The 27,994-nt window shown below is 49.4% G+C and overlaps 13 protein-coding genes across 13 annotated transcripts; 5 read left to right on the top strand and 8 right to left on the bottom strand.

The window, feature by feature from the left end:
• Positions 1 to 200: 200 nt before the first annotated feature.
• N7489_006678 (ATP-dependent DNA helicase 2 subunit KU80) lies at positions 201 to 2,991 on the top strand (the record flags this gene model as incomplete). The annotated part of the gene is made up of 11 exons (XM_056712428.1): positions 201 to 329; positions 376 to 430; positions 489 to 552; positions 615 to 682; positions 734 to 902; positions 951 to 1,011; positions 1,067 to 1,573; positions 1,625 to 2,010; positions 2,063 to 2,274; positions 2,339 to 2,808; positions 2,977 to 2,991. 11 exons carry the CDS (start codon positions 201 to 203, stop codon positions 2,989 to 2,991), a joined length of 2,136 nt encoding a protein of 711 aa, XP_056566143.1.
• Positions 2,992 to 3,497: 506 nt separating this feature from the next.
• Positions 3,498 to 5,444, bottom strand: cdcA (phosphoprotein phosphatase CDC14; the record flags this gene model as incomplete). Its single annotated transcript, XM_056712429.1, has 3 exons — positions 3,498 to 4,737; positions 4,791 to 5,322; positions 5,396 to 5,444. The coding sequence occupies 3 exons, from the start codon at positions 5,442 to 5,444 to the stop codon at positions 3,498 to 3,500; spliced, it is 1,821 nt and encodes a 606-aa protein (XP_056566144.1).
• Positions 5,445 to 7,501: 2,057 nt separating this feature from the next.
• On the top strand, positions 7,502 to 8,362 carry N7489_006680 (uncharacterized protein; the record flags this gene model as incomplete). The annotated part of the gene is made up of 1 exon (XM_056712430.1): positions 7,502 to 8,362. One exon carries the CDS (start codon positions 7,502 to 7,504, stop codon positions 8,360 to 8,362), a length of 861 nt encoding a protein of 286 aa, XP_056566145.1.
• A 1,090-nt stretch (positions 8,363 to 9,452) lies between these two features.
• Positions 9,453 to 10,130, top strand: N7489_006681 (glutathione peroxidase; the record flags this gene model as incomplete). The annotated part of the gene is made up of 2 exons (XM_056712431.1): positions 9,453 to 9,495; positions 9,601 to 10,130. The coding sequence occupies 2 exons, from the start codon at positions 9,453 to 9,455 to the stop codon at positions 10,128 to 10,130; spliced, it is 573 nt and encodes a 190-aa protein (XP_056566146.1).
• Positions 10,131 to 10,417: 287 nt separating this feature from the next.
• N7489_006682 (translin) lies at positions 10,418 to 11,747 on the bottom strand (the record flags this gene model as incomplete). Its single annotated transcript, XM_056712432.1, has 8 exons — positions 10,418 to 10,492; positions 10,559 to 10,708; positions 10,766 to 10,851; positions 10,944 to 11,049; positions 11,103 to 11,236; positions 11,364 to 11,417; positions 11,534 to 11,570; positions 11,682 to 11,747. 8 exons carry the CDS (start codon positions 11,745 to 11,747, stop codon positions 10,418 to 10,420), a joined length of 708 nt encoding a protein of 235 aa, XP_056566147.1.
• Positions 11,748 to 12,309: 562 nt separating this feature from the next.
• On the bottom strand, positions 12,310 to 12,912 carry N7489_006683 (DIM1 family thioredoxin-like protein; the record flags this gene model as incomplete). The annotated part of the gene is made up of 4 exons (XM_056712433.1): positions 12,310 to 12,335; positions 12,395 to 12,637; positions 12,697 to 12,744; positions 12,798 to 12,912. The coding sequence occupies 4 exons, from the start codon at positions 12,910 to 12,912 to the stop codon at positions 12,310 to 12,312; spliced, it is 432 nt and encodes a 143-aa protein (XP_056566148.1).
• Positions 12,913 to 14,165: 1,253 nt separating this feature from the next.
• On the top strand, positions 14,166 to 14,814 carry N7489_006684 (60S ribosomal protein eL22; the record flags this gene model as incomplete). Its single annotated transcript, XM_056712434.1, has 3 exons — positions 14,166 to 14,180; positions 14,373 to 14,605; positions 14,688 to 14,814. 3 exons carry the CDS (start codon positions 14,166 to 14,168, stop codon positions 14,812 to 14,814), a joined length of 375 nt encoding a protein of 124 aa, XP_056566149.1.
• Positions 14,815 to 15,107: 293 nt separating this feature from the next.
• On the bottom strand, positions 15,108 to 17,033 carry rex3 (putative RNA exonuclease Rex3; the record flags this gene model as incomplete). Its single annotated transcript, XM_056712435.1, has 1 exon — positions 15,108 to 17,033. The coding sequence occupies one exon, from the start codon at positions 17,031 to 17,033 to the stop codon at positions 15,108 to 15,110; it is 1,926 nt and encodes a 641-aa protein (XP_056566150.1).
• A 651-nt stretch (positions 17,034 to 17,684) lies between these two features.
• Positions 17,685 to 19,120, top strand: N7489_006686 (lipase ROG1 family protein; the record flags this gene model as incomplete). The annotated part of the gene is made up of 2 exons (XM_056712436.1): positions 17,685 to 17,749; positions 17,815 to 19,120. The coding sequence occupies 2 exons, from the start codon at positions 17,685 to 17,687 to the stop codon at positions 19,118 to 19,120; spliced, it is 1,371 nt and encodes a 456-aa protein (XP_056566151.1).
• Positions 19,121 to 19,238: 118 nt separating this feature from the next.
• On the bottom strand, positions 19,239 to 20,085 carry N7489_006687 (uncharacterized protein; the record flags this gene model as incomplete). Its single annotated transcript, XM_056712437.1, has 3 exons — positions 19,239 to 19,735; positions 19,780 to 20,029; positions 20,083 to 20,085. The coding sequence occupies 3 exons, from the start codon at positions 20,083 to 20,085 to the stop codon at positions 19,239 to 19,241; spliced, it is 750 nt and encodes a 249-aa protein (XP_056566152.1).
• A 510-nt stretch (positions 20,086 to 20,595) lies between these two features.
• Positions 20,596 to 21,983, bottom strand: N7489_006688 (phosphatidyl synthase; the record flags this gene model as incomplete). The annotated part of the gene is made up of 2 exons (XM_056712438.1): positions 20,596 to 21,544; positions 21,664 to 21,983. The coding sequence occupies 2 exons, from the start codon at positions 21,981 to 21,983 to the stop codon at positions 20,596 to 20,598; spliced, it is 1,269 nt and encodes a 422-aa protein (XP_056566153.1).
• A 1,946-nt stretch (positions 21,984 to 23,929) lies between these two features.
• N7489_006689 (uncharacterized protein) lies at positions 23,930 to 25,601 on the bottom strand (the record flags this gene model as incomplete). The annotated part of the gene is made up of 2 exons (XM_056712439.1): positions 23,930 to 24,918; positions 24,971 to 25,601. 2 exons carry the CDS (start codon positions 25,599 to 25,601, stop codon positions 23,930 to 23,932), a joined length of 1,620 nt encoding a protein of 539 aa, XP_056566154.1.
• Positions 25,602 to 26,070: 469 nt separating this feature from the next.
• Positions 26,071 to 27,993, bottom strand: N7489_006690 (uncharacterized protein; the record flags this gene model as incomplete). Its single annotated transcript, XM_056712440.1, has 1 exon — positions 26,071 to 27,993. The coding sequence occupies one exon, from the start codon at positions 27,991 to 27,993 to the stop codon at positions 26,071 to 26,073; it is 1,923 nt and encodes a 640-aa protein (XP_056566155.1).
• Between the last annotated feature and the right edge of the window lies 1 nt (position 27,994).

Here is a 27,994-nt window from a genome sequence, read left to right on the forward strand (position 1 = left end):
GAAAGCCTTATTTCCACTTCCAAATAGAGGGAGCTGGCTTCTAACGACGCACAGACCACCAAACACCAACAAAGACGGCGTGTGATGTCATGTGCCTTCGTGTTTCGGTCTAAACCGCAAGTGGAAATATCACGCGTCTGCCTGTTGTCTTGAGCCCCAAAGCAACTTTGTCTTGCCATGTTCCCAACATCATCATCATTATGGCGGAGAAAGAGGCTACAGTTTACATTGTAGACATGGGACGGTCTATGGGCGAGCGCCACCATGGCCGTCCTATGACAGATCTCGAATGGGCCATGCAGTATGTCTGGGATAGGATCACTGCCACGGTATGTGACTTGACCTTGTTCAACGCCAGAGAACTGACAATTACAGGTGGCTACTGGTCGAAAGACGGCTACGGTTGGCGTAGTTGGACTCAGGACTGATGGTGAGTGGTCGGCTACCAGTCAGCACCCATTGGGACCCTTGTCTCATGTTTGGAACAGGAACTATCAACGACTTGGAAGAAGAGAGCTTTTCTAATATTTCTATTCTCTTCGGTCTTGGCCAGTATGTGTGGCTTAATTAATCGACAGCTTTATGCCGAGTCGCCTGACTAAATTGTCTTTCAGAGTCCTCATGCCTGATATCCGGAAACTGCGAGAAACGATCAAGCCCAGCAACACTAACAGAGGCGATGGTATGTGACTGTTGAAGTCTTGTCAAGCTGCTTATTCTGACTTTATATAAGCCATCTCTTCTATTGTCATTGCCATGCAGATGATCATTGACTACACGAAGAAAAACAAATACAAGCGCAAGATCATCTTGGTGACCAATGGTACCGGCGTGATGAGCGATGATAATATCGAAGGCATCATTGAAAAGATGAAAGAGGTTAACATTGAGTTGGTGGTCATGTATGTTTCTTGCCGACATGACTTCACATTCATGCTAATACTATGCAGTGGAGCCGATTTTGATGACGCTGAGTATGGTGTAAAGGAAGAAGACAAAGACAGTCGAAAGGTTCTAAGCCATCTCCAATCTATTCTGTTATTCATGTTGACAAAGCGCTCTGCAGGCTGAAAACGAGACTCTTCTCCGAAGCCTGGCTGAGGACTGCGAAGGTGCTTATGGAACGCTGGAGCAAGCCGTTTCGGAATTGGATATTCCCCGTATCAAAGTGACCAAGAGCATGCCATCTTTCAAGGGAAACCTCACGCTCGGCAATCCCGAGGAGTATGACACGGCTATGACTATACCCGTGGAGCGATACTTCCGAACCTACGTCGCCAAACCAATCTCAGCGAGCTCGTTCGTACCACGCTCCGGCACCGAACCTGGAAGTCAAGCACCGGTTAAAGGCGATGCTGAAGGCGATGCTCTCGCCTCAGTGCGAACATCACGGACGTATCAGATCACAGATGAGTCCGCACCAGGTGGTAAGATCGACGTTGAACGCGATGACCTCGCCAAGGGGTACGAGTACGGACGTACCGCGGTTCCTATCGAGCAAACCGATGAGAATGTTGCAAATCTACAAACATTTGCTGGTATGGGGCTGATCGGGTTCGTTCAGAAGGATCAGGTGTGTCTTTATGCCAACATTAAGTGCTATAACAGCTAATCCGTGACTTAGTATGACCGGTACATGCATATGTCAAACACGAATATCATCATCCCTCAGCGTGCAAATGACTATGCGTCTCTTGCGTTGTCTTCTCTCATTCATGCACTCTACGAATTGGAGTCCTATGCGGTTGCCCGCTTGGTGACCAAAGAATCCAAACCACCGATGCTTGTGTTGCTAGCTCCATCTATCGAGGCAGACTATGAGTGCTTGATTGAAGTACAGCTTCCATTTGCAGAAGACGTGCGGTCGTATCGGTTCCCACCTTTGGATAAGATTATCACTGTCTCTGGCAAGGTGGTGACTGAACATCGAAACCTCCCAGGCGTGGCGTTGAAAGATGCGATGAGTAACTACGTGGACAGCATGGATTTTGTCACCACAAACGATGAAGGGTAAGTATAGTCCACTTGATTATCGACGTTATCAGTTAATCAAAAGAGCCAGGCAAGCCACTGACGATCTCCCAATCGACGAGTCATTCTCACCGTTATTGCACCGCATCGAATCGGCAGTTCGATATCGTGCTGTGCATCCCAATGACCCTGTCCTCGACCCCTCAGAGCGGCTCACTGAATTCGCACACCCCTCAGAAGACATGGTCAAGAACTCCAAATCCCATCTTGAGAAATTGATGTCCATAGCGGATGTCAAGAAAGGTAACCTCGATTTCCATACTACATCCGGAAGATACCCTACTCACCCACGCATTTTGTCTTATAGTTCCACCGAAGACAAAAGGCCGTAAACGCCAACGTGAAACAGAGAAACCTCTCTCAGGTTTGGACGTGGACGCCCTGCTCAGCCTCGAACCCAAGCGAACGAAGATTTCCACCGAGAATGCAATCCCAGAGTTCAAGCAAACACTTTCCCGCGCGGAAAACATCGACGCAATCCACGACGCTGTGCAGCAGATGGCTAAAATCATCGAGAGCCAGATCACACACAGCCTCGGTCATTCAAATTACGACCGTGTTATCGAGGGGCTTGGTACTATGCGTGAAGAACTGGTGGACTATGAGGAACCGGCGGTGTACAATGACTTTGTGCGTCAGTTGAAGGGCAAGATGTTGCGGGAGGAGCTGGGTGGGGATCGGAGGGAGCTGTGGTGGTTTGTAAGGAAGGGAAAGCTTGGGCTCATTGGCAAGAGTGAGGTGGATAGCTCGGCTGTTGAGGAGCAAGAGGCTCAAGAGGTGAGGTTTGGCCTTTTATTGTGGAATGGAACGAGTGCTAACACTGCGTATAGTTTCTGGCTCCCAATTGAGGAATTGAGTGGGGGGGCGGGTTATTGTCTCGCTATTCAAACATGAAATAGTGAGCATACGAGGGATGTGGAATATTCATACTATTCTCTATGCCAGATTTACGCGATGTAGAGCTTCCTGTGCAAGTTATGTTATATGGTACGTCGTAGAAGTAAGGCCGGGAAACGGAGTATAGTCCACCTCAGGTGATGAGGTCCAATAATACTGACCACCCAGATCAAAGGATACGGATTGGAGGGGTTACGGAGAAATGGAAATATTGAGCAAGCCCATGAACAGCATTGTCATATCGACGTAGAATTGACACATACAGGAACGAAGCCCGCAGACAGAACAATATGAGGCACGAAGTGAATCGGTGCCCAATTGCAAGGCATGACGAGTCGTCAATGAACAACAGAACCAAACGCCGTGCATAACATGCCCAATAACCAGTATTCGCTCCAGAAAACAGCAAAAGACCGAGATTTGCAAACTCAAACATTAAAAAGCATCCAGATGCATCACGGAAAAGGGGTATGCAGAAGTGTTGTCCCGGTAGGACGAGAAGAATGGAACAAGAAGCGCTCCGAGGAAACTCGGAGAGTTTCGAGGGGCGAAAGAAGAGAGCAGAACATCTAGTGGATGGTCTTGATGGCCCGTGCGGGGCTGATAGTATTGCTGCCAATGCGGCCACTAGGCTTGCGAACACCACGAGACTCGCTGCGGGTGTTTTCCGTGGGCCGGCGAGGACTGGAGCGAACCTTGCTGACTGAGATAGGGGCAGCGCCGCTCTTGCGGCTCACTGGAGTCTTGGGTGCTGAGTGGTCAACCCAGTTCTCTTGATCCTTGTGGTTGTCTTCTGTGAGGGTGTAGCTGGCTGTGACAGTGGCAGAGTAACTGATAGACCGTGATGTGGGTGAGGCAACAGGAGACCTAGATGACCGCTGGGCTAATCGGCGCAGCTGGATTTCTTCTTCGCTCTCACTGCTCTCGTTGCTCTTCCTGTGACTGCGGTGGCTGCGCTGCTCGTTTTCAACAGCAAGGGACCCAGACGCAGTTCGGGAATAAGGGTGGTGGCGTGAGTCCTTTCGGTGGGATTTGCGAGGCTGACCAGGGGTTGGCGCAGGAAGATCTTGGTCTGGGTAAGCTGCAGCTTCATTGTGATCAATCTCTCCGAGGGCTGCGCGTTTGGAGTGGCTATTATTTGGTGGTGTGGAGACCACTCCGTTGCTGGTGCGTTTCTTGGTTGACACTCGCGGAGTGACGGGTGTGGACTGTGCCAGCTTCTCGCGCATGCTATCCTCAAACCACCATTCACGGAATGCACCCTGGTTGAGGTGTAGCCAGTGCTGCTGAGGTCCAACTACCATACCGGGTCGCATGAATCTCATGAAGGCAATCACTTCATTGGCGGTGAATCCATACTTGTAGATCAGGTAAGCGCCAATCAAGCAGCCTGTACGGCCGAGGCCTGCCTTGCAATGGACTGCGATACCCTTCTTCTTGATGGTGATCATCTCATGGGCCATTTTGATAAACCGTCTGACAAGCTGCAGGGGAGGGCAGGTGCCATCCTCGAAGATCATGTCAATATGAGCGATTCCCATTGCGGTGAAGTAAGATGGGCAGTAGAGCTCCGAGTTGAGTCGTACAACGAGACCGACGTTGCGCTGGTGGAAATGGGCGAGAACATTCTTGAATGGCATAGGAAGCTTCGAGGAAGAGATTTCCGAGATTGTTGTGGGCAATGCATTGTACTCCGGGGTGTTGACAGGAATGGGTTCCACGGGCTGGTGCTGAGGAGACGCAAAGGCAAGGAAATCCGGCGTAACCCAGTTGAAGTCACCCATGTCGACTCGCTCAAATTTCTCGTATCTATTGAAACAAATCAGCATCAAATCTTGGGCCTCGGAAACAGTGGCACTTACTCCTCGAGATTGAAGTCGCGAAGTCCACAAAGAGACTGCTCCTTGGCCCTCCATACTCCATAAACGACATCTTGAATGTTCAAAATGAAATCTGCCTGGCTGTATCCAGCATCGCGGAAAGGCATGTAAGGAGGGTCTGCCTGTGCGATAGGTGCTAGAGCCAAATGAGGTGGCCAGGACTGAATCATGACCATGTAGCATGCAACAAGGCAGGCTGCATTGGCGCGACTCCGGGCATCAGTCTTGCTATAGAAGACTACCGGGCGGTCGCTGTTGGCTGGGTCGCCAAGAATCTCGTGGAAAAGCACAGCAAACCGGTACAGGTGGCCAATGTGGAGTGGGCCGAAATCAGCGTGAAAGGCATTGTACAGAAGTGTGTCATCGATAGTGAAGTACACAGGAGAGCGGCGCTTGCTTGGAGTGGCGGGCTGCGCACGTGCCCGCTTGCTTGGGGATTTGGGTGCGTCCAGATGGAAGGGAAACGGGGTTCTGGAGCTGGGAGCAGAATCATAAGATGCAAGGTATAGGCGGTCTATATGGTAATTTGCCTTAGCTTTCATTGCTGGGTGGAAAACATTCAAATCGTCGAAGAACATTGTACCAACCTTGGATGTACTCGATCATCTGCCCGCCGTGGTTGAAGTCGGTAGTCATATTGCGGGTTGTTTGTTGACAGCCGCCTAGACCTAGAGTGATTGTGTAACGCTAGTAAAGAGCGAAGACAGATCGATATGGTACCGTTACAGGTCCTGGTGTTGTTTTGGTGTGACTCGGAGGATAGCGAAGCCAATGGTAAGAGAATAGTCGGTAAATGTAAGAGCTAAACACTCATGATCAAACTGAGGGAGATCTATGAGTATAGAATGATAAGGATAAAGAGAAAATAAAAGCCTGGATGCGAAAAAGCTGTACAGGTGATGAGACCGGAGGAGAAGGAAATCAACACAAAGTCCGAGTTCATGATGTTTGCAGCTGCCATGCCACTGTTATGTTGTGCCTTACCTATTTGGGACTAGTGGTGGCCGTTGACGTGACAACCCTGTGGCCTCAGGCATCAGCTTTGTTTGCCTTGCACATTCCAAAACATCACCATAACAAACAAACAGTATAAACTGCACAAACCACACAAACACCATTAACATGAAGGCGAAGGACTCATAGCTCACATCTCATACATCTCATACACCTCCACTCCGAATTCATACCCTAGTCTTCAGCGTGGAACACTGTCACCTGATTGCACATTCCCCATATCACATGGCTGCTTCATACATCCCTAGAACAGTGTATGTCTCTTCCAATAATTCATTGGAGGGCTGCTTTCATATTTCCAATCAATGCCATACTTAAGCTTCCAATCCATGTCGGTAAACGAGCTCAGGAATAACGCACTTTTTCACCCCTCTGCTTCCTTCTATGTAAGCAGTCCGGTATACTACCGTCCGACAAGATGGTTACTGCAATATTTTTACATAACTATCCATACTACACGGATCGAGGTGAAAGGTGGTGTTCAGACCGCTGCGCTCCAACTGCCTAACATTGAGTGACCAATATGGTACGGAATACATAAATGGCACCTCTTAGCTGCATTCTCTTAGTAGAGATTCGCCTCAATAGAGCAGCTTGTTTGCAATTTGCTTCATGTTGACTTTGTCTTCAGTGGCGTCGCCGCGACTGAACGCTGAGCTGGTCATTCCCGATGATCCTAGGGACACGATTTTCCCTAATGACACTACAGTGGTCTGGTTATCTAACTGAACATCGTCTGCTGGTCCAAAAACAAAAATTCAAATCGACGGTCTTTGCTTTCCACTTTCAATTGGACTGATCCTCCACATGCCAGTAAACACCGAGGGCAGGGAACTGCTGCAATTTCATTAGAGCCTGGATTTCATACAGAGTGAATGCAAGGGCGTCTAACGGCGAACCTTTTACTTTCAAATTCGATTCCTCTTGGTCAGATTCATGTTCACTACCCCTGGGAAAGCGGTGATCGACACAAATGTGAGGCCCCGCATATAATGACCCTTGCCTGAGCCTACGGCCCATGCACTTCCAAGGTCATATTGTACATCCCTTACTTGAATAGCCTGAAGATTGTTGGGTGGTATTATTCTTATTCTTCCCGGAAAATATATGACTTGGTTCCACAAGTTCGAATAGGTCATGCTAAATCTCCCACGTTGCAATCTTCTATATATCAGATTATACGAAGATATCCCGCAAAGCAGAACAAGCTTCGACCATGATTTGACCTACTTTGTCCTGTCCAATAGTTGGACACTTGCTCCCACCACACCGCTTGAAACCTATCACACACCTTAACTCGAGACCATGTGGGCACATGCATCCCTTCTTTCGCGCAATCTCCGCGAAATGAAACTACCTGCGCGGCTCGACGGATTGCAGCCCGTTAGCGCCGGCGGTTGATAATTAACTACCTTAGTGGACCTTAATGGGCAAGAACAACGGTCAAAACATCGCCCCTGAACACCCCAGATGCGAGGGGGCTCTCGATGACCCTGCGGAGCACTGCCAAAACAAGCTCAGAGAATTGTATATAATCCGACCTTTAGATCCTGCAACTTTGTGTTCTTTTCTATACACAAGTCGTTCATTCACTCCCAGTCACTCTTTTCCTACCTGTTCGATTCTTACTCACCGAGTCACTCTTTTCAACCCTTCGAGACCTTACAAACATCGCAACCATGAAGTTCACTGGTTTCACCGTTTCACTCGCCGTTGCTGGCTTGGGCTACTCTGCCGCTCTTCCTGTCCTCGGCAATGTCAACGGTGCTGTATCTGGCGTTGAGGGCGTCGTCGGTGGTGCCACAGGTTCTGCTGCTAAGATCGTTGCGCCTATCACCTCCACCGCTGGCGGCCTGACTGGGGGCCTCAAGCGTGACAATACTGCTTCCCTCGGTGAAACTGCCGAGACCATCCCAGGCCTAGCCAACACCGCTGTTGGCATTGCCGGTAGTGCTGTCGGTACCGGTGAAAGCCTTGTCTCTGGGGCTGCTGGTACCGCGGAGAAAGCCATTGCTGGTGCTGGTCCAGCCGCGAAGCGTGGGGTCAATGACCTTGTTGGCAGCACTCTTGGAAGCGCCCTTCCAGCCATTATGAAAGAAGCCAAAGCTGGGGCCCCTGCTGGTATCCTCAAGCGCGATGGAACTGCCGCACTTGGTGATACCGTCGAAACCATTCCCAGCCTCGCCAACAGCGCTGTTACCATTGCTGGTAGTGCTGTTGGTACTGGCGAAAGCCTAGTTTCGGGTGCCGCCGGTACTGCCGAGAATGCAGTTGCCGGCTCCGCTGCAAAGCGTGAACTCAACGACCTTGTTGGTAGCACTCTCGGAAGCGCCGTTCCCGCTATTATCCAAGAAGCCAAAGCTGGAGGCCCAGCTGGTGTCCTCAAGCGCGATGGAACTGCCGCACTTGGTGATACCGTTGAGACCATTCCCAGCCTCGCCAACAACGCTGCTAGCATCGCGGGTAGTGCCGTCGGTACCGGTGAAAGCTTTGTCTCCGGCGCTGCTGGTACCGCAGAGAATGCTGTTGGCCATACCTAGTTGTTAAGATATACTTCATGTGTCGTCGTTTCCCTATGTGTGGGTTATCCTGCGGGACTTTTTATGATTGTTCGTGTTCTCCTGTACGATACTTCGGGGTACCTTTGATGCCTCTATATGACTTCCAAATGCTTCAACGTTTCTACAAATCCGTGTGTAATTCCTTGCCGCAAGGGTCGATATCTTTTTGGGTATAGTCCTGTTTATTTCTACTGGGTGAACGTTATAACTGGAACTACATACTTTGCGCCGCGTTTAGTTTGTATGACTCCTAGTGGATTCCCCTCCAATGCGTTGTTCAAGGTTATTCATCGACACAGCCGGCGTGATAAGAAGCTATGTACCTAAGTACATAGTACATACATGTACATAGCCACCAGATAGCATGATCCCAGGTGACACGTTATTTCCTATTGGTTGCTTTTACTGTTTTTACGTGTCCCGAGATGACTGAATGGAAAGGACATGCCTATACGACTGTCATGTACTCAATATATATATTTCGAATACATTTAGGTCTATCTATATTCATCCAGCAATACCGTCGGGCTAGCCTTGATCATCTAGATTTATAGTCATGCAGGTCGGTCCTATAATACGTCGGACCAAATATATATCACATGTACTGATATTCACGGCTGCACCAAGCTGAGATTTTAGCTGACAAAACTAGCTCAGCCCTGGAGTGATGACCTTCCAAGGTTGGGATCTAGATTGCATTAGAGTCAGCGATGATTTATAATAATTTTATGCACTGCCTCTGTCCACTCCGTAGAGTTATTCAGCAATTTCGTGAACCAATCAAGAGACAGCCAACCATCAATCGGCTCGGTCGATTTCCATTTCCGTCGAGCTCCTCTGGATACCCCGTGGCCAGCCCGGGGCCAATTGGTAAGAAAGTGAATCAACCGAGGTCGATTCAGATTTACCAGAAGAATACAAGAGAGACATGTTCTCCCTGCAAATTTTCCCTGTATCACATTCTGCCAAGTCCCTCCGGTCAACTCTCCGGTTACATACGTCACTCTATTCCCCGCGAACACTCCAGAGACACTTTCCTATTTTCGCATCTCCACGTCAAATTACAACCATGTCGTCTGCTACATCTTTCTTCGATTTTGAGCCTGTCGACAGTACGTATTAGCTCCTGCGGTGTACCTGCTTATCTTCTCCCCTCATCGCATCCAAATACAAGCTCCGGAGAACCCAACCGCTAACGAAATCCCGCATATGAACAGAGAAGGGCGCCCCCTTCCCCCTTTCTTCGCTGAACGGCAAAGTCGTGCTAGTCGTGAACACAGCCTCAAAATGCGGCTTCACGCCCCAGTTTGAAGGCCTGGAGAAACTCTACCAGGAGCTGAAGGCCCAGTACCCCGAAGACTTCACCATCATCGGATTCCCATGCAACCAGTTCGGCAGCCAAGACCCTGGCTCTGACGATGAGATCCAGTCTTTCTGTCAACTTAACTACGGCGTTACCTTCCCCGTGCTCGGAAAACTGGATGTGAACGGCGATAACGCTGCACCTGTGTGGACTTTCCTGAAGGAACAGCAGCCTGGGATCATGGGCATGAAGCGCGTGAAGTGGAACTTTGAGAAGTTCCTCGTCTCCGCCGATGGAAAGGCTGTTAACCGCTGGGCTTCTCTTACCAAGCCCGAGGGACTTAAGGATACCATTGTTAAGGAGATCGAGAAGGCGAAGAAGGAGGGCACTCTTGCTTCGCTGAAGAAGAGTGAGGCTGGTGCTGAGCAGGCTAAGCTGTCGTAGGGCTGTGCTTGAGGTGTTCTTTCCTGAATGATTGTGGTGATACCTTCATTTGTCTTCTTTGTATCTATATCCCGGTGCTTCTGCTTGTGACATACTCGTTCTTTTCGGTTTACGATTTCGGTCTACGATGGGAATTATACAGTGATAATAGCAATTCATATCCCAGTCTCAAAGTTCGCCGATACAATTTTTGTAAAAGTCGTCGCTATATCAGTTCCTTGGGTCTATATCCTACCCCCCTTGACATGAGGCCCGACTCGGTACGCCCGAGTGCCCGGTGACCCACTTCAAGCAGATGAACTACCCTTAGGAACCAGATTACGTAGGGACAGATCGTAGACCACATCCTCAACCTTCTTGACCTGTAGTCCCACACAAATTAGAAATTTTAGAACTGTGGAATAGACGTTGCAGTGATATCGACATACGCTGTACTTGATACCGTCGCTGCGCTTGCGCAGGATATCGTTCTTCAAGTTTAAGAGCTGGAACCCAGCGAACAATTCCTTGACAAAGTTGCCAATCTGCATGGGACGGGTGTAATCACCCAGGGTGACTGAATTGACAGCCAAGCGAGCCTGAGAACAAATTAGCTGTGGCCAGACAGAAAATCTCTGAGATCTGGAGAAACGAACCAGTTCCTCAACCATGGCAATGAGCGCCAATAGGTATTCCTCAATCGTCAGGTGGAAGGCATCCTGCTCCTTTAGGTTGACAGGAACTGGCAGAAGAAAGGCGAGTTAGTATTGTACATCAATTGATGCATATAGCACCCATGGTGCTTATCATAGACAGAGAATAAGCAAGACGTACTGTCCAGGAACTTGCCCACATCCTCAATGGTCATGAAAGATGTTGAGCTAGGTCCCTTGTGCTCCTGCAGCCCTCCCAGCCATGCGCAAAGCTCGATAGAGGCGACCTGAAAGATTGGATCAGCGGAAGTTTTCGGCCACCGAATTTCAGAAAACAGACCAGGTTTTGCAGCTCACGGCTCCATAGCCCGTTGTACTTGTAGAAGGGATGTTGGTCTGCCACGGCCTTCAGGCGAGTGACCTCTTCCTTCTGAGCAAGAATTTCCTTGGTGACATCGTCAAGCACGGGCTTCACTATTGTAGAAGTCAGGGAGACGGTTCATGGAAAACGGAGAGAAAAGAGTAGTGATCGAGCAGCGAGTCCAAAGATCAAATGCACCCAGCACTCTCATCAGACCACCTGAGATAGATAATAACTTACACTGATCAGCAGGCGTAGAATGAGCTCGCGACAGAATAGCCTGTGTGGAACGCCCTGTATCATTCAATATCAGTCCTCATGTTCGACCTGCAACTTCAATCCGGGAGTGCCGTCCCCGACAGGATGAACGCCTGGAAGTCCGGGTCGAAGTCACGAATTGCAGAAAGTACCTCTTCTAGCGAGTGTTTGGACAATCTCATGTAGCTCCTATCAAAATTGTTAGCTACCTGTCGGATTTCCTGGCCCAAGGGTCTTGCTCCGGTGTAGGCTTGGCGCGCGAAGAATTCACCAAGGTCAGGACGCATTGGTAAGACCTACATCCCGGACGGTGGTCTCCTCATCGATCTTCGTCTGGAGATTCTCGAAAATGCGTTGGTCAATCATTTTGCTGCTTTGTTGTGGTTGTAGATAGGTACTTGAGAGGATTGAAGGCAGATCTGCGACATGTGGTGTCCGAAGCGCGTTACGTCAAATCCATCTTAAAAAATGAGGATAGCTTGCGCAATATGCCACCATTCTTTATTCGAGTTGAAACTTATATGGTGAGCTTTCATAGCACTTCCTGAAATATATTTTACTTTCTGAAGAGAAAATTTCCTCCAGGTGAAGGTCATTTGAGGCACTCTTACTATGATTTACGGCTATGATTTACGACTGCGGCGTACAACTAACTATCACCCGCGGGATAATTGATAAAGCTTGTAACGATTCTAAGCTGTTTCGAAATATATTGGACCTCAGAAAAAGAGACTTGAATGTGACTTGTATTCACTCCTGCAAAAGTGACTCCGCGGAAACAAAAAGAAACAAAGAAGAACGCCGGAACCATGACCATATTTGCAGGTTTTATTGTTGCCAGATCGAGTCTAGTGATCGTCGTAAATATCGTAAGGAAGCGATACACACCCTGTCCGCCAGAGTGATCACGCAGCGAAGGAGGCAATGCTTAGTATCGGTATCTGGTCGAATAATCTGCAAAGACCGGCTTTTAGCGAATGGTGCTTCCATTCCAGAATGAAGATTGAATGTACCTTTGGGGCTGACCACCAGACCACGGCCCTTCTTGGCGCCCTTGTATATCGTCTCGATGATGTCGATCAATTCTTGCTTGTCCTCGAGCACCCAGTTCAACTTGTTGTTGTTTCCCGTGCCAAAATCGCACATCATATGCTTGTTGCGGTAGAAGAACATAATAGTCATCCGATCGTAGAGCTCGTACATCTGGTTGAAGTCTGGCACCTGGTCAAGGTCGCATAGGTAGATGACAGCAAAATCTGGGGGCAGACCTGTTAGCTGCTGTTCGGTTTGCCTGGAGAATATCTCGGTCACTTACTCTTCACCCGCTCAGCGATTTTGTAAAGGAGCTCATCTTGGCGGATACCTAGGGAAATCGGTTAGTCCGGGAGCGTGGCAATGGATCTAGGTGGTACTTACAGTCAGGGTCGTGGTCTCGCCCGAATCGGATCACCACTAGGCGTTCCTCTTCAGAGAGGATCGCCTGGTCCACATGCCAAGCTGTTTGCAAGTGAGGAAGGACGATTGAACCCATCGCAATAGCTGGTTGTGTGTTGACAGAATGGAGTATGCGGAGTGGGAAAAAAAGTGACGGCTTATCGATTGGATCCCCGCGATCAAAGCTGTGGCGTCATGTGACCGCTTTGGCTGTTTTGAATGGCGATGGCAAATTGCTGTAATCTGTAGCGGGCTGTTGTCAAAACTGCTTGCCCATGTGTCTGGTTCTCAGTGTGTCATGTTAGAACATCACGGTGATGATTTCAAGCTTAACTTGTGGATAACCTCACCCAAGCGCCTCATGGATCCTGATACCAAGAATTACATTGTAGGGTGCGATCTACAGCATACGTATATGACAGCAACCTTGGAAGGGAATCTGTAGTGGTAACGCCTTATCTAAACTGCTTTGTCTATGCTATGCCCAGTGGGCCATGTTGAAAGCACTTTAGTATCCCATCTAAGAGCCTCATCGCGGTATCTGACCAAAAAGAACATTGTAGGACGCGACTCGCGATGACACTAATGACAGCTAAGTACTCTATTTAGCTGCAGGGATCAAGGAGAAACATTGCACCTTGGACATTCTAGTGCCACTAAAGGGCAAGCTACAAGAAGTCTCAATACGAAATGGACTGTTACAAATATGAGATGAACAGACATCTTCTCCAAGCGCCCGGGCAAGCCGAACAGTTGATGAAAAGGAGTTCGCGTCGATCGGGGGTAGTGTAAGCCCAATGACACTGTGCAACGAGGCATGCGCAAGCACAGGGGCCAAGTCGCGGGGTCCAAAAATAGGAATAATCAAAGTGTTTCCTGGACGGAAACTTTCAGAGATTAAACTGAAAAGAACAGATACTACACTTGATCTAAGCCAATAGGCAAAGAGAGCTGAAGAAGAAAGAAAAGAAGAGGAAGATTTGAGCGCAGCAAATGATTCTTATAGCCTTTCATAGTGGGTCCTCGCTGCTAGCGCAATTTAAGCGAACCAATCGGATATAAGGCTTAACTCCGGCGTGGCAAACCATTTTTGGAGGGCTTCAGGCCCCGGGGGCCCCGGGTAAGCGACCTGTTGACCAAGTAGTCAGCTGACTCATCAAAGTTGCCCTACCCTATATCCTAATTGAGCCTAGTGCAGCACACCTCTGGCCGTGAATTTTTGATAACCAAATCGGCTCCACCGTGAAATTTGGGAAGTTGTCTTGACCACTCTCTCGCCGGCGCAGGATATTCACCTCTTTGCGACCTTTCCCAATTCTCCAAAATCCATCTCCCTCCAATCCATTAACAATGGCTCCCGCTGCTGTACGTTGAATTCCAAATCGCTTTGCTGTTCCCCCCCACCGGAGTCTCTGCGGCCTCGTCTTCGACAAGACAGTGAAACTCGATATTGAAATATCTATCGAGTCTCCGTTGTCGTCGAAGACGAATCCGCGAGTCTACCACCGGGGCTCGACATTATGGAGCAGTAGGCTAATTCGATTCCATGTGGTATAGGCTCGTGGTCGCAAGGCCCAGAAGGTTACCCAGAAGTTCGTTATCAACGCTTCTCAGCCCGCCAGCGACAAGATCTTCGATGTCTCTGCCTTCGAGAAGTTCCTCCACGACCGCATCAAGGTCGAGGGCCGTGTCGGTAACCTCGGTGAGAACGTCGTGATCTCCCAGTCCGGCGATGGCAAGATCGAGGTTGTTGCCCACATCCCCTTCTCCGGCCGCTACCTGAAGTACCTGTGAGTTTTTCTATTTCTTGGGAGATGACTCCCGATATTTTGGATTGCGGTTTTGCTGACCATTGCATTTTCTGCGACTCAGCACCAAGAAGTACCTCAAGAAGCAGCAGCTCCGTGACTGGCTCCGCGTCGTCTCCACCTCCAAGGGTGTCTACGAGCTCCGCTTCTACAACGTCGTCAACGACGAGGCTGAGGAGGACGAGGAATAAGCGTGTCGCTCCTGACATGTCTTGTTTCTTTGCCCCGTTGATCGATCGGTTCTAGTCTGTGTGTGTCGCGCTTGGGACGTCTGTATGGATTGAGAGCGAGAGCCATGGGGGAATAAGATTGGTCTATGAGGCCACGAATAAAACTAAAAAAGTTTATACCCTCAATTTCTTCCTTCAGTAACGCGTAATAGTAATGTGGATTGTTCTCAGTTAAAGTGAGCATGCATGGGTATCTCATACAAAAAGTTAGAAAACAAAGCACCGAGACGGCAATGATGGATACATATCTACAATCATCTGTTGGACTTTCTTTTCTGGACCGTTGTCCATGAAGATGTGGATGTTGATACTTGGCCATCCGGACAGACCAACCTACCCCCCTCGATTTTCTGTCCCTTCTTCTTCAGCTCTTTCCATTTCTCGCCCACCTTCACTCTCACAAGATCACCCGTAGCAATTGAATCCTCCTTGGAGTCATGCCCATCGTCTCCGACCTGAATGTCGCGGCCAAGGTGCCTTTGAACAAGGGCCTTGAGACTTAAACGAATGGGGAGGCCCTTGGGGTGGGGGTACAGGAGGACGGTGTCAATGACCGTAGGGTGAATGATACGGCAAGCATTGAGGTCGTTATCGATTGCATGGCCGATGAGAGGCGTTTCAGGCTGAAGGAGCTTCAGAAGCAGTTCGCGTGCCTCCGCCGGTGACTGAACAAGTTGCAAGGGTGGGTTGGTCTTCTTTGTCTCGTCTGCCGCCGGTGAATGTGTGTTGGGCATTGAAGTGCCATATGGGATGGTGGAAGCATAGTGTTGTTGCGTGACACCGGAAAAGCGTGTGTTGAGGTCTAATACCTCACCCATAGGTCGGACCAGCACATCAAGGAGAGTAGAGCCTTTAGGCCAGCTGACCGCGGTGAGACGAATCAGTTCGAGACCCAACGTTGTGTAGCCCATCTCGCAATCAATAGAGACCGGTTCCAGGGGTCCTTTCCCTGGCTGAGATGGGGTTGTTTGGAATTGGAGGATGGATGCAAGTCGCTTGGCCTCCGAGACCTTGAACACATGTGTCTCGGCTCTGGTGCAGCCGGTAGACGATCCCAGTGCTTCGCTGCAGCAGGGGAAGTATGGCTGGGAGGGACCGGTGACATGGTCTGTTTTCTTGCGCTGAGGGTAAACGGGCCGTCCTGGATGATAGTTACAGCAGCCACCGCTGGCCAGGGTACCATCTTCGCGACGACCTGGAAATACCTGGAATCGTTGACCGCATCTATCACACTTCTCCCAACCCTTGGACTCGTCAACGCCTCTCTTGGCAATTTCTATATCTGCATTTGTGGGCGGCTTTGTGACATATCCATGTTGTTCGAGGCCAGCGAGAGGTGTGACTAGCTGGGATACAACTGCGATTTCTTCTGCGGGGGTGAGGCCTGTGTTAATAGGCATCGGAATCGCTTGTGGCTTCTGAATGGGATTTATCTTATAATATCTCGCATTCAGATGAGACATCACCTCCTTGGTCCATTCGTCAATGCCCATCTTTGTGACCTTGACAATTCGAAGTTTGATAACATTGCTGTAAACGCTTGGACTGTCCCTCGCGAATTTCTCTTCCTCGTCCAGCGCCATTGTGATCAGTTCGTCGGGGGTTAGGACAAAACATCTATTCGAGCTATGCTTGTCTTTTCGTAGCTTTTCATTGAGAGCAGTCATGGCGGAGTGCAACTTCTGAAGAATGGCAGTCCGACTGCCATGAGTTGCCGGTGCATGGGCAAGCATGCGAGGATTCAAAGTCTCTTTTGGAGCTTTGCGGGGAGGACGTCGTGATGAAGATCCAGCGGACGTGGTATTAGTACTCTTCACAGGCTCGTTTCCCAAAGGCTTTGGTGGGCCATGGCTTGAGGTAGGCTGGGGGATGTCTTGAGTTCCTGAGGTATCTCGTGAATTATGACTTTGCTTTGAGGCGACTGGCTTCGATGAGCGCCGTTCCATTTCGAGCGATGATTCTTTCGAACTGTGAGATGGAAAAGTAGGCCCCGGCAACTGTGTGTTTCCCACTTTGACCCGCTTGGAAGGAGGGCCATCGTCAGCTGACGCTGGAATCTTTGAAATCGGTGCCTCATCCGGGGCCGGCTCATTGTCATGAGAGAATATGCATTTCAAAAGAGTGCAATCCTGGCCCTGCGGGCATGAAATTGCCCCAAAAAGCCCGAGCGGCGTGAACATGATGAATGATGGGTTAGGACGTAATATCCGGGTATCAAATACACAATTTTAAGGACGGCGTAAGGAATATGTATAGCTATCGCTGCCCATCAATCGTTTTGTGTTTGTTTTGTGCACCGAATAGACCGAAACGAGTATTGTAGGCAACGCTATCGCACCATTCAGCACTAGATAGTGGCGAAGACCATTAAAAACGAACCAAAACGCTTTACGCCGAATAAAGCAACCGGAGCTCAAGACACAGAACAGATTTGAAGGGACTAGGAGATCGATCGGGTTGACATCAGTTCAGCGAAGTGATAAGTCAAGCATGCAAAGAAGACAAACACTTGAATGCCTTAGATTGAAGGCAGAAACCAATGGCATCCATCTTGCTCATGTAACGTAGCTTTATCTTCCGTTTGATTCGAAGTTTTGCTCGAAGCTAAAGAGCGCGTCTTGATTCTCGTGATTGAGGACCCAATAATCTCCTGCAACAATGAGCATACACATCTACGTTGTACTTTGGGGCTTCGCCTTCCTCCGCAGTCCCTTATCGCCGATAGCTCCAGGCTGACGCAGATGCGCGGCCTTCGGGTGAACAGACATCCGGATTGTGAATTATTAGGCTCCTTTCTTCTTTTTCCCCTGGAATCAGTTTCATTCTCAAAGATGGAGTCAAGCGAAATAATGCCAGATACCTCAAAAGCCGACCATCTCTGTGTTCTCATTCACGGGTACGCTGCTCTCCCCTTGTCAATGACGTACTGACGAGCCGCTAATGCGATAAATTTCCCAATAGACTTTGGGGGAACCCTTCGCACCTTGATTATATCGCGTCGGCACTGAGAGACAGATATGGCTCCGACAACCTCTACATCCTCTGCCCGAAAACAAACAGCGGCAACTATACCTACGACGGAATCGAATTGGGCGGAGAACGAATAGTGCACGAGGTCGAGGAGACGCTTGAATCGCTAGCCGAGAGGGGACAAAAGATCACGAAGATCAGTGTGATTGGATATTCACTTGGTGGTCTGCTCGCGCGCTATGCGATCGGCTTGCTTAATGCACGAGGTTGGCTAGATAAGCTGGAACCCATTAACTTCACGACCTTTGCCACGCCACACGTTGGAGTGAGAGCCCCACTGAAAGGGTACAAGGATCAGATTTTCAATGTCCTAGGGCCGATGACCATCTCGGCATCTGGCCGCCAAATGTGGCTGATCGATTCCTTCCGAGATACTGGGCGGCCGCTTCTCGGTGTTTTGGCTGATCCCGAGAGCATCTTCATAACTGGACTGAAGAAGTTCCGGCAGCGGAGTGTTTATGCGAACATCGTCAATGATCGCTCAGTTCTATTCTATACGTCTGGTCTATCTAAAGTGGACCCATTCCGGGATTTGGAAGACGTGAATATCAACTATGTCAAGGGTTATGAAGATGTCATTATTGATCCCGACCTTCATGTGCTTCCTCCGGTGGAAAGAAAACCTGGAAGCGCAACAGCGCGATTCTGGAAGAAATTAAAATCGGTGACCCTTTGGATACCTCTGTCACTCTTGCTCATTATTCTCGTGCCTCTCGCTTCTACATTCTTCTTGATAAATGCTGGGATCCAAACGTGTCGCAGTTCAAAGCGCATTCGTCTGCATGAAGTTGGCGAAAACGGCGAGCGATTCGGAAGATACCGAGTACCGGTTTTGCTCCAAGACGCTCAGCATGTTGTGGAGCAGGCCTTCGAGAACGTCAATACTATACAAGAACCAGCTTATTTGTCCAACAGTGATACTGAAGTATCTGATGCGGCACCTGAGAAGTCTAGATCGTCTTTCTCGAATTCTGCGCAAAACAATGCGGACGCCCAGTCTTCATCGGCTAGGCGTTCATCAACGGAGGTCTCGACGCATTCTCCTAAGCTTGCCTTGACTCGCGAACAATTTGGCATAATCGATTCCCTTAACGCCGTGGGAGTTCGGAAATATCCCGTCCATATACAGAAACACTACCACAGCCATGCAGCTATCATCGTCCGGGCCGAGAAGGATGGGTTCCGAGAGGGCAAGATCGTGATGAAGCATTGGCTAGACAATGAGTTCGTGTTATGATTCTGTGATTAACCTGGAGCCTTCCTCGAGCGGTAGAGCATGTATTTATAGTCTCAACATCCCCACCCATTTAATCCTTGAATATTACTTTATATGACCATAACGAGAAGATTCAAAGCTATGCCTCAATCCCCGGAGAGACATCATAAGACACCCGACTGATTCCCTTTTGCCGACTGATTTTGCGGATAACAACGGACCCAACCAAGCTCGTCCTCGCAACATGCGTACCACCACAGGGGTTGTGGTCGAGCCCACCTATACTCGCAATCCGGGTACGACCATCATGAGAGCGACCCTCTTCAGCACCCTCCCCATCCCCAACCCGCGCGCCACCTTGCAGCCATGAAATGAGAATGGGCAGATCCAGCCGCACCAGCTCATCCACCTTCTCCTGGATAACCGGCTTGTGCTCATTATACAACAACCCCTCATACTCCATAGAAGCTTCTCTCGGGAAATGATTGGCCTTGACCTTTTTCTTCTCCGGCATCAGAAGCTGCATAGCAAGTCCAACGATATGACCGGCTGTATGGAGCCGGGAATGATAGTTGCGTTTTGAGTCATCGACCTTCTGAACGACGGACTGGCCCACGACGAAGGAAGAGGTGACGTCTAGGAATTTTCCAAATGCAGGAACCGCCCATCGGGCGTCTTACGTACCGCCGAGACTTCAAATGTGGGATCTTGGTCTACCGGTCCGATTGCGCCGGTGTCGCTAGGCTGTCCGCCGCCTTGTGCGTAGAAGATAGTCTGGCGCATGGTAATTGCATTATCTTCCGCGGGCACATTTTTGGCTAAACCTTTTTCTTCTTCGGAGAGTGAAGTTATTGACTGAAAGGATAGAACCTCCGTCGTCAGTGTTCGCAGTGTGGCATCGTCGAGGTATACTGCCTCTGTTCTGGGGACCTGGGTTGGTACATTAGTGATGGTATATCGGGTTAAAGCCGGAGAGCCCCTACCATTATTTTTACAGGTGCTGCTTTTGGATATAATGTTCTGGGAGGGCAGTTCGGTTTTGTATGCGAGGACTTTCCCGTATAGTGGGTCATGTCAACTATAGGGCGGAAGGCCAATATTCCGCCGTGGAGTGGCCACTCGCTTACCGAATACGTTAGTTGCCTGGCTGACTATATATATATGTAGTTAACCTCTCCTTGTCGTGGATATCGGTACTACGTATCATTTCACATACTTAATTCAAAACGTTTGTTTATCATTGATCATTGCAGAATCCATCTAATGGTTCCAGTAGTGCGTGCTATGTAGGGGTATCTAACCCATATTGGAATTGTATGTGCAAAAAGCCTGTACCATGAAAGACAAAACACGGAAGTCCAAGAGCTCTTGAACTGGGAATCATATCAGAGCAGGTCGTAAATAAAAGCGTAGGAATGGGACTAGATTGAGGATGCAAAACTGGTTGTCGAAGGAAGCGCAGCCATGATTGAAAGAAGATCACATCGTACCGAGATCTACTTATTTGGAACGTCATTGCTGATTTCATAGTCGAGCTCGGAAACAGTCACGCCCTTGGAGGACTTTCGGTGCTCGCGCTCGACAGCAAACTTGACGGCATCAAAAACATTATCGCATATCTTCCTGGGTGGATAGCGCGGGACAGCACCATCCTGGTAAACTCCGGTCTTAACCAAAATTGAGAACCAATCATTGTCCGTTGTCTCGTTGAATTCATTTGTACCACGGATGTCGGAGTCCGGAGTATCGCCGATGAAGTACACGGTAGATGGTGGCTTGTCGATGGCGCACGAGTCCTTTCGCCACTTTTGTAGAAGCCGGGTGGCAAATGCATAAGTTCCGAGCTGCGGCTTGCCGAAGGCGATTGTGTTCAGATCTTTGCCGGTAATAGCCGTGTAAACGGCCTCGAGCGAAGCGCGCAGCGCTCCCATTCCAAGACGTGAATGTTCGTGCGATGTTGACCAGACCACATCGGTGTGCGAGAAGAAGACAGGCGGGCCTTCGGTGAAGATCTCCGACCGTGTATTCAACCAGCCGTCTTTGGTCATGAGGCAGTCCAAAATGATTTGCTGGTCACCGGCCCAGTCACGGCTATCTGCAAAGACGAAGATTGCTTCGATGCGGACCTTGTCTAGATCGAGCAATCGGGAATTCTCGTGCTCCTCATCCGTCAACGTTCGGAACGGCGTAGTATCGTGCCTCGTCTTGATGATATCTCCGGGTGTGATGACATCCTTGAACCCGTATCCTTCAGCCACGACGCGGCATTTCTCGCCTTCGCCACCAACCACCAGGACGGTGTGGTATCGCTCTGCCATTTCGCGCATGGGCGTGTGGCCGCAGATGAATTGGCCCGGGTCGACTTCCAGGTCGAGTTGTTTGCTGAGATCGAGGCATCGCTCTTTCTCCGTCTTTCCGCCACCGTTGGTCAGGAAAATATAAGGGCTAGGATATTTCTGTTAGATTCTAAATTCCTCTTCCTTTCTTTTCGCTGGTTGTTACCCCTCACGGGGCCGGTGTGCCCAGGTGAGGGGAAAGATGGAGTAACAACGCAGAGTACTTACACTTTGACTCCGTAGGGGTTTTCACCATTGATATACTTCATGGCATCAACGGCTTCAGGGATAGGCTCGCCGCCCTTGATGAGAACGCCATCGATGTCGAATGCTAGTGCAAAATCATCGCTAGTAACCTTCGGAGGGTTTTTCATAGGCGTGTTGATTGGTGAAGTATCAGAGACTTGTTTGGTCATATTAGATTTGAAGATATGGTCAGAAGTGAAATTGATGAAATGCTTCGGGACGACGACATTGGGGCCATATAGATCGGCCCGAGCGGTAGCCATGTCGAGTCGCACCCTTCCGGTTCCTAATGTATTGGCCATGGTAAAAGATCAAGGGTGTGGGGCAGCGGGTACTATGACGATGGTGATCGCTATCGCTGCCTCGGTGACCTATGTTGTAGTATAATCACTTCACGTCAAATCCCTTAGGAGAGTCAAGCTATTTCTGTGCTTGATATGTAAGTCACTGTGCTGCAGAATCAGACCAGATAGAGTCGCACAACTTGAATCGGACTAAATATGTCTGTAGAGAACTCTCTGTCACGTACATATTTTAGATGGAGCATGTGGGGACCAGGGGCCATTAATATAGCATGTGGCCTCAAAGGAAGGGGGTTTGACATCATCGACCCTTCTACCCCAAAAAAAAAAAAAGATGGGGCCTTCGTTCAGGCTCAGACCTCGTGCTCGTCATTCTGTATGGGTTAGAATAAATATGTATGAGAAATAAAAAAGGAAGTCCCCACTCACAACGGTACATCCTTGGCGCTGTGCGGACTACGGAGTATAGTCGGGTTGATGACGCTGATTTGATAAGAAACACATCGGATTTGGGAAGTGGACTTCCTGGGAGGTTGAGGAATAGTAGAGGATTCCCAGCCTTCGCAAATCAGAGCCAATGATGATGGTAAGATTTAGCACGGTTTAACGAGATCGGACCGTTTCGAGCATTTTTGCGTGCTTCCGGCTTGCTGAATACACATACACATGTCCTAAATAGCGTCCCTTCCGTTCTTCGGAATATCGCCTATTTCAAATCCACAGGGCATATCAGGCCGTTGACGTCATTCTCAGGGAAATCAAAGTAAATTAACAACCATTCATGGGTCTATGTCCTATACCGTATGAAGTAAGGCCATGGTATCCGAATCTGCCGTTGTGAGTGGTGAAGAATAGGGCGTGGACTGGGTATCCTGGCTGATACTACGTAACTCGGACTAACATGCATTGGGCTAAGGAATGCAAGCCATAACCAAAACAGTTTGGACAAAGTGCCCTATCAATTGGCTTTATTAATACACACCAAACATACACATGTAGGGATAAGTAGACGCCAGGAAGCAGACACCCTCGTCTTGCTATTCTGAATTCTCAGTGCAGAGCACACTTCGATGCCCTAAACTCGGTCCAATGGAATATGCGGGATACCTGCCAGACTTGGTCAGAGCATCCGGGTCCCTTTAGACGATGGCGGATTCAGCCCTTCATCAAAGAATGTAACGTGGAAGGACGTATGCTAGAGCGCCATACGCGGCTATCCGTGGCAGCTTTGTGTAGGGATGCACCTGATTCGTATTGAGGGGAAAGGAAGCCGAATTGTTGACTTTAGCTTGGATCCGAGCACAGTCTGTGCACATGGGGAGCAGTTACGATCACCGTAGACAGGTGAGTATGGTCGGGTTAAGATAAGTCCGAGGCCTACCTAGCTTAGTGGTTTACCACAAGCCAAGTAGAAACCCTACGTTTCTGAATGTTCTGTTGCCTAGGTAGGTGTTGAAATGAGCAAAGAAACAAACGAAAGACCCCGGGAGAAAGAGAGATGTATCAGCCAACGCATGAAGATCACTATCGACAGAAACTGGGGTAGAGGCCTGCTGGCTTCTCCACTGGGCTGCTATGTTATATAGTTCCTACACCTTCGGAGATTTTTATTCGATGCTATCTACACAATTAATGGGAATATCCGTAGCGCCAATCACATCTTCTATAAACTCAGCCACAAGGAACTTATTGGCAGGTAGCAACGTAGGTTTTTTTAAACAAGTCTTAGGTCCCTATGGCGTATTTCCTTCCGTGCTGGATGGATTTATCCCAGTAGAATCTTGAGATAGAAATACAAAAAAGGCAACAATGAAAATGCGACAGTCCATCAACGTGTTGAAGGAAGAGAGAGATCTCCGTGCACCTACAGCCTGAACAAAGCAATCCTAAACCAAGAAGGTCTGCAGAGAGTTCGCAGCAGGGCTCCTCTGGAAGATATCGAGTCCTCAGTCCCAGACGTCAGGATCGGAGTCCTCCGCAAGGTCATCCATAAGAGCATCAAGGTCCATTCCATCATCAATATCGGCCCAATCCTCAAAGAACACGTCTTCCTCTCTGTAGTCATCCTCCCAGGGAAGCGACAGTGGTTTGTGCGGATGGTAGGACATGCGGTGGTAAAAGGGCAGGCATTCGCAGGAACACACGTCGTACTTGGGCATATTGATAGGATAAGGAACGAGGACCATGGACATGTCCACATTCAGCTCTGCAAACTTGCTTTTCCAGGTGTTGCCCTCTTGACATATCTCGGTGGCCGGGGGATTGGACTTGAATTCATTGATTGATGGAAGGTGCTCTATAATTTCCGGTACCTCGCAGGTAAAGCGACGCAGCTTTGGGAGATCTCCAACTTTCACCATCTCGTAGATAGTCGAAGGAAGCCAGCTCTTCACTTCATCGTATAGTATCGTAAGACTTTCGAGATTCGGCGGCAGAGTGTCATCCGGAGGATCCAGTTCTATGCATTCCCTTCCTGCAAGTGTGGCGAGGGTCGTTGTGAGATGCTTGAGGCGGACTAGTTCGCCGAAGTCTGTTTCCACATCAGATCCCCAGTAAAGATCGTAATCTATGTATTCCAGCGAATTGTCGTGTTTGAGTGCTGATTCAATGTAAGAATGGGTGTCTCCTTCAGAGTCTACCATCTCCTGTGACCTAGGACCTCTGAATGTGAACCGCTTCAATGCTGTTGGATATTCGAGCACTGTTTGGAGGTCTAACGGACTTATGACGCAGTTCAAAAGGGTCAGTTCCTCCAAGGGCGATGTAGATAATGTCGAATTTGGAAGGCTAGACTGGGAAATTTGGCAAGTAGCGCCAGTGATACAGAGCTTTCGTAAACTTGGATGACAGAAGAGTGCTTCATTGAAACTTGGTATGCATCTACCGTCCATCTTAGTATCGTGCACGTCATGATTATAGTCGCTTCCTATGTGACCTGATAACGTTAGAGTTTTGATTCAATGGAGAGAGTCAGTTATAGAACTCACAAACGCGCAGAGCGGGCAATCCCGGCGGGTTTTGAAGAGAAGCGTGCCAGAACAAAGTTTCGGCAGCCCCATCTTGCATGCAAATAAGCTCGTCATCTGGAGGGCTGAACGACGATTCTCCTGGAGGTCCGTATCCCAAATCTCGGTACTCTTTGATGCTGCCTGACCTGGAGGCAATCTTTTTCACCCATTGCATCACGGCGTCATCTCTGGCATGTGTACTGGGCCACCGAGTAGAATCAAAGGGCCTGGGATTTCTTCTTAAACTCAACTTCTCCAGATTCGGCAAGGTCACAGCTGCTTTGTAGAACTTGAGATGGCGGTGAGACCAGATTTCTGACCCAGTGTCCTGCTTGTGTCGAATCTCGCGAATGAGTGATGCTAGCTCTGGACGGTTCTCTATCGTGAGAGCAAGACGAGCACCGCTTTCTGAATTGAACAGGCGTACGGATTTGTAGAGCTGAGGGTCAATTCTGGAATAAAGCGCGGGGCATGTTTGAGCAAGTCGGCTCAGATGTTGGGCAGATTCTTCTTCACGTAGGTGTTCAATGATGATATCCCAGAGCTCCAGAGGGAAGACAGGCAGTAATGTGGACCTCTGCACGAGCTTTCGGTCCGTTGGAGTGGCCATTGGTGATGAACCAAGAGGACGGATGATACTGAATTACGAACACACAAACACACCTAAGGTGTAAAAAGATGCAGATGTCCACAGGTGATGAGTTTTGTACTCCTTTTGGCGGGACCCCAGCTTCTTATCTAAGCCCCGCCAATGTCCACGGGTCGGGTCCGCGTTTTCGCATTTCCTACATTTTCTTTCTTTTGAAAGTGGAATGATTTCTAGGGCCAAAGAGTTACAGAGTCGAAGAAATCTAAAAGAGAACCTACATATGTATTAATCCGAGGAGCCAGATCGATCGGTTATTGAATTTCTATATGTGCAATTGGATGTTCTCATACAATACAAACGAAATTCAAAATTCAAAGCTCTCCGCCCGTATGAAAGGACATGGTAGTTAATATACAACAAAAGCAAACTACATATATGCATCATGATAGCATAAATCCCAGACCACAAAATCCCATAAAAACACAAACTATTAATCAACACGAAGAATCAAATCATCGCCTCTCCTCGATGGCGTCAAATTCCGACTAGTCGGAGAAACACGATTCGACGCAGCGTCGGCCTTCTTTTTCGGACTATCGGGATAATGCACAGCACCCGGGAACATATCTGAAGGATACGGCAGTTCCCCAGACGGTTCTCGGGACCTCGGCGGCGCAAGGATGCGTCCACGCTCCAGCCACAAATCATCTGGGCAGTATGGCGCAACGACTTCGCTGGGCGGACGTGGACTGTTGCGGATTTCCACACGCTTGATGTCATTTCCGCGTATGATCCGCGGCCTAGATACAATCTCCGAGCCTGGGGGAAGGGTTGATGACGATGATGGGGTGGGGCAGGGTTGAGGCGCCTGTCGTCCTGGTGACAAGCTGCGGTCCTTGGGTTGGGTATGGATGGTGTTGGCAGGGGCGGCGAAGAGGACGTTTGGATTTAGAGAGGAGTAGGAGGTTTGAGAGGTTTCAGAGGTTTCGGGGGTTTCGTTGGTTGTAGCGCTGCTGTCTGATGAAGAGGCTCCGAAGGCCGGGTTGGGATTGAATGGGGGTGATAGGGTACTCGGGGCCCCGGATCTTTGGTTGAAGTGGCCTGCTGGCAATCCCTTTTTGAATGCGCGTGGGTTGGCTGGTAGTCCTGCGAGTTTCGGCTGGACCCCTAGCCTTGGGGAGTCGTTTTGTACCATTCCTGCTGTCGCCGCCGCCGCAGCTTGCTGACTTTCATCTTCTTCAAAGAGAGTCTCTCCACTAGGTGGCCGATGACTCCACTTAAGTGGCTTTGGGTATAGTCCAGCTGTAGGATCTGGGAGTAGCCGGGCCACGCTGTGCTGTGATGATTGTGTCCGAGGCGAAGATTCCCAGTCCGAGTCGGAGCTGATGGCAAAGCCTATTCGCTCTTGGCCTTTAGGTTCTTTGCTCTGGCCCAAGTTATGTACCGTGCCGGATTGCGGTGAATATCGCGATACTGGTTGAACGCTTCCCGTTGAATGGAAAGTACCTGGCCGCTGTAACATCGTCTCGCGGTCACTCGCTGGGCTGTATGAAGACCCTAGTCCCAAACCCTCTCTTGGGAGCTGTGGCATGGGTTTCGAAAAGTCAGGAGGCTCAGACATGGCACCTCCAATCTCGAAAACGTGTGGCGCCGCCTGTTCCCGCTGCTTTCGTCGCCATCTCTTGCAGCAGTAAAACACAGCAACACCGATGATAAAAGACCCTGCTACACCTGATGCTACTGACATTCCAATGACCGCCGCTGGAGTGATACCATGATCACCTTTCTTATTGGTATCTTCAGAAGAGTCACTGGAGATCTGTCCAGTAGACGATGTTGGTTCCACTGGAGAACCTGAAGATGAAGACGCATCATAGGATGTAATTTCAGAAGTCTGACTGGAAGTAGTTGACGTTGGTGTCGATGCCGAGGCCGCTGTAGGTGTTGTCACAGAGGCCTCCGAAGTGTGTTCGGCTGTCGAAGTGGAGCTGGTTGATATTGTCTCCGCAGTAGTTTTCTCATCACTCGGCTTTGTTGTACTCGTATCAGAAAAGACTGTCGCCGTAATCGTCTGGTGAGTTTTCGGAAGAGCTTCGGATACCGAGTCACATATGTGATAAGCCTTCGACTTTGCGATGACTGTCTGTGAGCATACAGACAGAACACAGCTCAAAGCCGCTTCCCCCAACGTCAAGCTACTAGTTGTCCGGGTGCGGCAAAGACATTCGATATCGGACGGTGACGTGCATTCCATGGGCGTGTATTCGGACTTGATGAAGCTATCAACGCAGTCCTTAGCGCAGTCCGGGACCATGTCATACAGAGCTGAGTTCGATGCATCTTCGGCGGCAGAGCAGAGGGTGAGTATGAGGAGGATCGCGATGAGTATCCTGTGGATAGGAAGGAGGGTCATT

Source organism: Penicillium chrysogenum (assembly GCF_028827035.1).
Source record: "Penicillium chrysogenum strain IBT 35668 chromosome Unknown utg000004l_segment0_segment0, whole genome shotgun sequence".
Lineage (NCBI taxonomy): Eukaryota > Fungi > Ascomycota > Eurotiomycetes > Eurotiales > Aspergillaceae > Penicillium > Penicillium chrysogenum.